This window comes from Colletes latitarsis, chromosome 13, assembly GCF_051014445.1.
Source record: "Colletes latitarsis isolate SP2378_abdomen chromosome 13, iyColLati1, whole genome shotgun sequence".
Taxonomy (NCBI): Eukaryota; Metazoa; Arthropoda; class Insecta; order Hymenoptera; family Colletidae; genus Colletes; species Colletes latitarsis.
Window position 1 is genome coordinate 14,103,842 of NC_135146.1, and position 10,204 is coordinate 14,114,045.

Below are 10,204 nucleotides of genomic sequence, written 5' to 3' on the forward strand. Positions count from 1 at the left end.
ATGCGATATGAATTAAAAATAATTTGGGCATTATCATTGTTGATAACATCTGTGTAATAATGCCCATGATTATTTGTAGAAAATTTTAATTAAAAAACGTATTATTGCGAATGACATCCAGGGTGTATAAATTAGAAAGTTTTCTAAATAAGAAATGCAATAGTATTTACATTTTATCAGTGTCCATAAAATACATTATTGCATACATTGCACTGATAAAATATTAATATTTAGATGTTCCATAAGATATGAGATTAAGTTTAATTAGATGTCATATAATTTACGATGTATTTTAAAGGAAGAAATAGGACATATATGATAGAAAACATCGAAATTTACAAATAAATGTGTTTGTAGAAATATAGATATCTAAATTAATATAAAAAAATACTCTTTACGATTAACACTTTATAAAAAACGCGGGAAATACTCTGTACGGTATCATACACATTAGCTGCAAAGACGCGTTTCGCGCAATATACAATTTGATAATTATTGTTCGAAATATACATTATTTTACGCAATAATAAATAAAATTATGTACAAATTCAAGACACATCTTCGAATTTCATTAAAATTACCTCTCGCATTTCAATTGTTACTTAAATATTCGTTTAAGTACAATACATATTAAAAAATCCATTCGTAAATCTTAGTCTACGAGCGTAATAGTTTAAATAAAATTTACACGATTTTAATACAACCGTACGAAGTGCTCGCAAAATTAACAAGGCTTTAAGAAAATATCTCAAAAAGAGATTCGAGACTATTTAAACTAAAGATGCATTACATCGTATTCGAATTAGAATATTGTTCATTCTGTACAATTACTTCTGATTTGCTTTCTAAATTAACCCTTTCGCTTCGAGCGTCGAATATATCCGGCATCTACAGGGTGTTCGGCCACCCTTGGGAAAAATTTTAATGGGGGATTCTAGAGGCCAACAATTAAATTCAAAAATTTCAAATCGTTTTGGAAAAATTATTTTCAGTTGCGGGGGTCAATTACAATCATTTTTGGTGAATAGACATACATCTATATATATCCAAAGGTGAAAACTGAAGTCGAAGATGCGTCGTGTGCAGTAAAAACAATAAAAGATCTGAATCGCGATACGAGTGTAAAGATTGCAACGTTGGATTATGTATAGATCCATGTTTCAAAATACATTATACAGAATTATATTACTAGTTTCTACATATTAATATACTAATAATTTGCGTTACATTATTAATTATATTAAACTTTTAATTCTAAAGTCCTGTAAATATGTAAATACCTAAAAACATGTCAACTGTAATTGGTCTAATATTTTTAGAATAATTAATATAATACTGTATAAATCTTTTCATTTAAAAAATATAAAGAATACGTGCTATATTATAGCAAGAATTGTTTTATTAAGCATAGGAATTATTTAAGACTTAGAAGAACGTATATACAAAAACCACGCGCACTGTGCACATTTCTGGCGCATGTTTCCGTTCGGTGACGGCACTTCGGCGGACTGGACTGCCGAAGCGAAAGGGTTAAAAGAACACATCAGATTGTTTACAATAGTAAACATGGTAAAAGCATGCAAATAAAAGAAATTAAATGCAGCGAACGAAAAGTGTTATATGACGATGCAGCAATTTTTCTCGGAATGATTGTCGCCGACAATGTCGCTGGTGTTTCCGGTAAATCGCTGGAAATCCCCGGCAGCGTTGAGTTCAGAATTGGCGATGGGCGATACAGGAATACCATTTCCATTTGCATCTATCGAACCAGTAGATATGTGCCGATTTTGCGCCCTTTGTTTCTTCAAATCCGACAACGATTTGACAAATACTACCGAGACGTGTATGTTGATCTTGCCATTGGTATCACGGTCCGGCGTGTAGATCGGCTGCTGATTACCAACCGGTGATTCGGATCCTGTCACTGCCGAGGCAAATATGTAAATCCAAGTTTTCTTCCTCGAAATTTCTTTCCATTTCCTCTCATTCCATTCCATTTCACTCGTACACCTTCACTTCGTGTAACCCTCCACCTAATTACCCTTTCTCATATACTGAAACTGTACTTGAAAAGAAACTCGACTAGTATCAACTAGTGGCCATGCGCTAAGCGTTACATGCTCTAGCGATAAGCGTTAAAAACATTGCATCATAGAGCACCAGGAACATGTTTCTATATTCTACATGTACCTACGCAAACACTTTCTCCTCCACCCATGTTCCAAGTCATTGCAGTTATTATTAAATTTCCAAACTTTCTGTTTTCAGAAGAAAGAAGAAACTTTCAGCGACTTGTTTGTTTCTTCCTTGCTCCGATAAATAATGAATTTGCTTATTCTTTGGCAGTTTGCAAAATAAACTTGTAATCTTTGTACCTTAAATGCATCGATTCCAGAAAGAACACTTAGTTTATAATTTGTATGTAATAACTTTGACATATATATATATATATATACAATGTATATATACGAAAATATACATGTAAAGCATATAGTTGAATTCTCTGGAACATTGAAATCACTTACTTCATTTTCCTTTAAGCATGAATTAATATTATTTTGTGCTGTGTCGATGTCCAAATAACATATTTATATAATAGATTAATACCATCTCAAATCAATCATTTTTTTTATCCACTAATTTTGATTTACATAAAATTATAATTTATTAAAATATAACAGTAAATATTGTAAACAATACAATGAAACAACCATGGATTGAACCATTTTTTAATAGTAATTAATTTACTACATAATGTTAATCAGTATTAATACCTTATAATTTATTTTTCTTATTGAATTTTTCTAATAATAACAATTCAAATTTACTTATCTAAAATTTACAAATTCACTTCTCTATGGCTTACAGAAACTCAAGTCAGCTGTAATCACATTAATTTTGAAAATTCATTAAGAATTATTTCGAGTATATTACGTTTTACTTTTAATTTAACACAAAAGCAATTATTCAGTTATATAAAAAACGTTGCGTCATTATGATCGATTTGATTGTGGAATCTATAGTAGAAATTCATGAATGACTAGTATATGGTATTAAGAATGTGAAACGATCTAATGTCGTGACACAACTGACCTCGTAACGACTTTATCGTTTAGCAATAAAACTAAAAAACAGGAAGACACATTGAGTAAATACAGTTTGTCATCAGCGCAACTAATATGTTAGATCTGTGAAAAAACTTTGTTCCCCTGGATTATTGTACTCAAAATTTTATAAATGTTACAAAATTAAACAATTGTAAGAAATTAGAAATGTAATCTTAGCTATAGTTTCAGAAAAAAGTGTAAATTTATATGCGAGTCGAATAAGGTAAATCTTAAAAATGGTAAGCAGTCTTAAATAAAAATAGTTATTAAAATATCAATTAACGAAGATATTCATTCTTGTTACGGCATTATAAAATATGGAAAAAGAAAAACGAAACAACAGAATTTTCTCATAGATCTAATACATATATAAAAGTTAATCGATATGTTTAATAGGCGAAATACATTTTATTTTACTAATATATTCGTTTATATGATATGTAGTAAGTATATCTGAAATTGTTCGTTGAATATTAATTATGAATGTATTGCAGTATAGTTCAAACTCTGGTTATTCGATTGAGGAATGGAAAATTGAAAATTCCATTATCAAACATTACTAATTTCTAAATACCTACTTACTTTAAAAAGTGACGTTGGGAAAGATGTTCAAAATGTAGTTGTTTTGATTTTACTCGTATACCTAGCGGTTATTTAGTTGTGTAATGTAAATGTGCGTTTAAGTTTAGAACGCTCTGAACTGTATTAGGTATAAAAACAATGTCATTTGTAACAGTCAATAAGCTCTGCTAAACGCTAACATATGATTTGCAAAGAAGTGCTAAGAAGAAAGCCAATAGAAATTAACCCTTGCCACAAAAAAACTCGACGTGGTTAAAACAATGAACGTCTCCATACCAGAAGAACATTTTCAAAGAGAAAAACATATTACATATGCACACAACATATAGAAATAATTCATCATGTTGTTGATTAATATTTCAAAACATACGATAATGTAGAAAATTTGAAAATAATACAAACACAGCGTTCAATAGTACGTTTACAGAAATAGGAAAGTGACATAGAAAACTGACCTCACAATTATTCAGGAACACGACCCAGTAATAACAGAAAAAGGAAATGGCTAATAAATGATCAATACTTAATATTTTGCTTAATAATTTACCAGTAAAAACTACTGTTCTACTTTTTCTATGCTACTATAATAATGCATATTCATCTCGAGTAATAAATTTTATTTCTAGTCATAGAACCGATCTATGGTAGATCTTTCCTTAAATTAGGAAAGAATTTCCTCTATTATTTTAAAACACAAATAAACGTTCTGTTTTGATGCAAAACACGCATGTTACATTATAAAATTGTAATTACTATGTCACGTTACTAAGGCCAAGTTATGCGTTACGAACGCACAATTTTAGTGGACACAACACGTTATGCTTTCTTTTATTTTATGCACAAAAATACCATTTACCAGAGGATTCTACTTAACCACAACCGATGCAAGTGTAACATGTTTTGGAATATACCTGATTCTTTATCGACGTCTTCGTGAAGGAAAGATTCATTATCCTTTCCTTCTGGAGCTTTACGTACTGCTGTTGGTGGTGCATTAGAATCTGTCTCATTATTTGTATTTTCTCGTGCATTAAATTCATTTTCCGTTTGAGGCATATTCGCAGTAGAACCGCCAACGTATGTCTAAAATATATCATCTTTTTATTACTGAATTTCCATAACTTCCAATAAAGTATTCAAAAGGTATTCTTTTTTTTTAACGCATAATTCAAGATATATTGAAATTTTATTACCTGTTGAGCTTGTAATCTAAGACGAGCTTCTTCTTGAGCATCCTTTTTCGTAGTCAATACCTTATCTCTGATTGAAGTTCGTCTTACACTTTGAGTACGTGTATTTATACTTTGAGATCTACGTACTCGTCTTCCTTGTGCTTCCCGTAATCGTTTACTTTCTTGCTCTGTTTTAAGTTCCATTATCCTTTCTCTTATCTCAGGATCCTCACAAATATCTATAAAATTAAATTGAATACTTAATACTGGCATTAGCACTGCACAGTAAGTTAGCCGAAATTTTTGCTACAATCGTTTTTACCAGCTGGAGTTTCATCATGTTTGTTTTTGGCATTCAAGTCAGCTCCATTTTGTACCAATAACTCAAGAACTTCTAGCTGTAAGCAAATAACGATGTTACAAAATACTTTTCGTTCGAACAATTTAATTAACGTATGTACAATATGTTATTATTACATGTCCCCAGCATGCAGCTGCATGAACTGGTTGCCATTTGTCATTGTCTTCAACGTCGGTTGAAACATGCTGATCCAAAAGAAATTCAACTACCCTTAAGTAACCATTTGCAGCTGCAATATGAAGCTACAATTCGAAAAAGAAAAAGATTACATTCTACTTTCTAAATAACAATTTAATATTTATTGTCTGAAAGCGAGATTAACAAACTTGTACACATACCGGCGTAGCACCTTGATGATCTTTATAATCAAGATCGCCACCTAGAGTAGCTACATGTTGTAAATGTCTCAACATCTGAACTTCTATAGAAGCTCTAGTTTCATCAATTAATTCTTGAGTAACACCTCGTCTTGCCATTTCTCCTACATTATATAAAAGAAAAGTGGAAAAATGATATAATTTTATTGAAAATTATTTACTCGATCAAAGTTATATATTTTTTTCCCGATTTTTACCTTCAATACAATCCAATGTTTTTTCATCTTCACATATATCATAAGGCATATTACCATCGGCATTAACAGCTAATAAATTGGCACCTCTGGCAATAAGATTTTTGACTAAATGCAAGTGGCCGCAAGTAGCAGCGGCATGTAACGGTGTCCATTTTTCACTGTCTTCTGCATTGACGTTTGCCCCGAATTCAATAAGTAATTTCATCATTTCTTCGTTATCATCTATGCAACATTGATGTAAAGCTGTCAGTCCATCTTCGTTCGTTGAATCTGGATTTACTCCTTTTTTTAAAAGCCGCCTTACTAAAATTGTGTACCGCTTATTAATATGTAATAAGCTACAAGAAATACTATCATATATAACAAAATTTATTGAGTTCATATCATATCACCTTCGTCAATGTCATTTCTTGCTGCAGCTTCTAAAAGCATGACACTATCGCTAAAATATATATGACGCTTGTTACTAGTGTGTCTAGTTTGATGCCGCATCCATTCCTTTTCTCGTTGACGCCATACTTTTAACTGTTGGAGCCTTCTATGCCGAGCCAAATGTAAACGTTCTTGTGTCGTCAATCTTTCTACGTGTACCATTTCTGCGACTAAGTCGGAATGTTCCATGGTTACAGGCATATGTGTTTTGCAGCAGTATTTACCTGATCAAAAAGTAAACTATATTTGATTCTACTTATGTGGTTACAAATTACAATGATATTTTTGATACAATAAAGCAATGACAATAATAAGAATACTATGGTATTTAAAAAAGGGTTTGGATGCTAACTAATTTACCTTTACACTTATAAAGCCATGTATGTATTCCAAGGTATTTTAAAATTTTACGATAAACATTAGACATCATTCTGACATGATATCAAATTTGTTGTTTGAGATTCAAAAACCTTTATAATACAGGCCACTTTTTTGTTCGGTATGTAAATTAAGTGACCTTCATCCAGAACTCTGTCATAGTTATCAAGTATTAAAATAAGTAATAATTATACAAATGTTTTTAAATATTGTTTTATAGCTATTACGCAATAAATAATAATGAGTTAATATTTTCCTGTATTCTTTTTTAGATGAGCTATAAAATTATAAAGAAAATACATATCTACTTGATAATTTTGAAAGAGTTACTATATGAAAATACTATTTCTTAAAAGAATTTTATATTTCTTAAAAACTTACATAACACAATTCAATCATTAATACTTCTAAAAAAATGATCATCTTTACTACATAATAAATTTTTCTAATAAAAGTACATCAACTAAAATGTAACTAAATTATGTAATTAATAATGCAATTGATAACATAAAACAATTATGTTATTTAACACCATCTGCAATTGATTCATTATAAAATAGTGTGCATAATTCTTAACTTATCATATGCACACTGTTATACAACTTTCCCATAATGCACCCCCCAATTAAAAGGTCCGAATGGATAAAGAAAAATAACATATGTAAACACATTACAACGAAGGACATTGTTTTGCTCTCCTTCTTTATTTTTTGCTTCTTATCTGTTGAAGTACAAACAAAAAAGAAACATTAATACTTGCATGAAAGAAGTAAATAATAAGCACGGTGTGAAAATAATGAAAAAAAAAAAAAAAATAAAGATAAACGGAACGAAATATCAATGGACGTGAATTAGAAGCGGAAGTGCGGATATGTTGGTCACTTCGCGATCGTAATTCGAGAGTAAATGCAGGTGAAAGAAATCTGTTCTAGGACTGGCGGTACAAAATCGCGATATCTACTCACATTGGCAAGCTATTGCTTGTTTGTTCAATTATTCATTCGCGATCCAATGGAATGCGGAAGTTTGTTCGTTCGTTCGTTCATTCGTTCGATTTTTTCTTTTTCGTTGGCTTGGAAAACGACCGAAAAGAGTGCTGAAAATTTAGTCGTGCCGTACCCGATCTAAGCGGAACTGAGACTCGCGAGTACGACGTAGCGGAGAGAAAGTCACCACCGTGTTGACCGACGAAAATGCAACATAATTTACAAGATATCTTCGATATAACGATTCCACTGTGTAAAATTTAATCGAAGGGGCTGAATGAACCTCCGCGGTCTCGATTTCACAAAAATTACGTCGTTTCTGGTCCTGTTGCGGCGTCGTGCACGCGAGGAAACGCGTACCTGTCAGTCGCCATTTTTAAACTACCTGTAGAAAATCATTCGCGCGTTGCCCTTCACCGCGCGCTAACTTCGTCTTTTTTCAAATTACTCGTATGCTCGGCTTGTCTCCATGCGCTCGTGCACGCTGCGTGCAGATTTTATCTCGCGCGGAACTTTCAGATGTGTATTTGCAATCTACACATAACTCAAGGTCTGCAAAACTTCAAGCATAGAATATTCTCGGAAGTTCTGATATATTTGCCATTTTATATTACTGTTATCTTAACTTTCTCCAGCAAATATAATCGCGCTAATTTATTTAATCGTGAAATCTTAAAATTCAACTTATCTCAGTAGCTCATCGACACATCTACGTACTTTTATCACGTTCTGGTTAAATATTTGGTTAAATATAGTCCGAAATGATACGGTTTATTTATATTCAGCACAAAATGAAATGTGTACTATTAAATTGTAACAAAAATGATGTATTCTGTTTCTACTACTGTACACGATAGTAGAATAAGAAATTTCTTTCTATACCTATCATGTTATGTGAATGTATCACATGATTAAATGTGTACTAGTAATTAGGATATCGTTTCGCCTTCGACTAATTATTTCAAAGTACCCGCCATATGAAGACGGAATTATTATTACGAACAGAGTATAAAAATATTAAAAGTTTCAGTTCCACGTTGGTAAGGTGGAGAGTAACCTGAAACTGAGAACAAAAATTAGTATTACTCATGAATAGATAATAACCATTGATATTGCTTCCCGCGCGAAAATGTGGAAACGACAACAGACTTTAGCAGCGAAGCGTAAACTGTTAACGGATTCTTCTTCGTTGTCATCGGTAAACAGCGATACAAAGTCTAACACGGCAACATGGACAAAAGAGAGAAAACAAGATGATAAGGTCCGTTTAGCCGTGGTCGCTGGACTTTTTACAACAGTTGGAAGCCTGTTTGGAAAACTTGCTGGAAACGTCGAAGTAGTTTCTGTAGTAAGTAAAGCGCCTTTCAAACGTTTCGTTGTCCTGTATGCTAGTAATGGTTAGAAATATTAATATTCACTGTTTTTTGCATGTAAATTATGTTTTAACAATACCTTTGTAAAACATTATGTAATGTTCCTAAATAAGGTGCCATTAGTACTTAAAGGAATACTTTTGGTACTGATGGTAACGAGCAACACCGTGGGTTGCTCGTTTTTTGTGAAAGCGCTGAATGCAAGTGGATCTTCTTTACCATGTACGATCGCCAGCGCCGCCACGAGTTACGTTTGCTCGGTAATTTACATTTTTTAGATGAAAATATTAGCGCGAGAGAATGCAACAGTTTCATGCAGGTGTATTTTTATAATTTATTAATTATAGGCTCTGGCGGGTTATATAATTTTTAACGAGTCGACTTCGCTTTGTTGGTGGTGTGGTATAACGTTCGTTACTTTGGGTTTATTGTTCATCTGCCACGTCCCAACAAAACCCGATTCCATAGACAAAGTGAAACAACAATAATTAAAAAGTGTTCTCATTAACATTTTTTAATTTTTTCTAATTATTTATTCTACCTTAACGTTATTTTATCTAGGTATACGATTTTGTAACAGTACTCATTTTAATTTGTATTTGAATAAATAAATGTACAATCACATTGAGAGTTTCTTTAGAAAAAAAAGACCTCCTTTCTTCCTACTTTCGTTTTACATTAGTTAATTTTACTCGTTAAGATGCCATAGCTGTTTTAAAAACTATTCAAATTCAATCTTTGTAATTAGAACATTATCAACTTAAATACAAAATAGCTAAACAAATGTATCGAATTCTGACTGGTATGCGTATTATCAAAATTTTATTGGCGATATAGTTAATTTATCGCACGGAATTTTCGTTAATGCGCGAGTATACGCTATTTGCGTTTCGTACTTGAATTTAAGTGAGCGTATGAGAAGTAATAAAGACACGTCGTCTTCAAGTCTTATTTCTCTCTTGCTCTTACGGAAAAGTAATGAGAAATGCGGAAAGAAAAACGAAGAGACGGGCAGGGAAAAAGATCTCGAGTGGTACTTGTTTTAGAGAGCAAAGTGGATCTACGTACCTACTTGCAATAGCACTGGATAAGAGAGGCGAGGAAAATAAGAATAGAAGATTCTTCCGCCCTATTTCCTTCTACACACGGATTATGCAAATAACTCGACTTTTTTCAACAAAACAAGACTAATTGTAAACTAATATTTAAGTAAAACAGTCTCGGAGGTGTATAAATATG

General features: G+C 32.0%; 2 protein-coding genes across 6 annotated transcripts; one reads left to right on the top strand and one right to left on the bottom strand.

Annotated features, from left to right (window-relative positions):
• Positions 1-269: 269 nt before the first annotated feature.
• Mypt-75d (Myosin phosphatase targeting subunit 75D) lies at positions 270-7,962 on the bottom strand. 5 transcript variants are annotated; one of them, XM_076780463.1, is made up of 10 exons: positions 7,572-7,962; positions 6,589-6,759; positions 6,189-6,452; positions 5,797-6,099; positions 5,561-5,703; positions 5,339-5,464; positions 5,184-5,259; positions 4,883-5,100; positions 4,601-4,772; positions 270-1,924 (listed from the first exon to the last, which is right to left on the bottom strand). In XM_076780463.1, exons 2-10 carry the CDS (start codon positions 6,656-6,658, stop codon positions 1,617-1,619), a joined length of 1,680 nt encoding a protein of 559 aa, XP_076636578.1. In that variant the 5' UTR covers positions 6,659-6,759; positions 7,572-7,962; the 3' UTR covers positions 270-1,616. The 5 variants fall into 5 exon arrangements, with proteins under 5 accessions (XP_076636578.1, XP_076636579.1, XP_076636581.1 ...); XM_076780466.1 differs by having other exon boundaries at positions 1,847-2,033; positions 7,572-7,961; XM_076780465.1 differs by lacking the exon at positions 270-1,924 and adding an exon at positions 1,996-2,375.
• Positions 7,963-8,007: 45 nt separating this feature from the next.
• On the top strand, positions 8,008-9,475 carry LOC143349323 (transmembrane protein 42). The gene is made up of 3 exons (XM_076780491.1): positions 8,008-8,940; positions 9,079-9,225; positions 9,313-9,475. The coding sequence occupies exons 1-3, from the start codon at positions 8,722-8,724 to the stop codon at positions 9,451-9,453; spliced, it is 507 nt and encodes a 168-aa protein (XP_076636606.1). The 5' UTR covers positions 8,008-8,721; the 3' UTR covers positions 9,454-9,475.
• Positions 9,476-10,204: the final 729 nt, after the last annotated feature.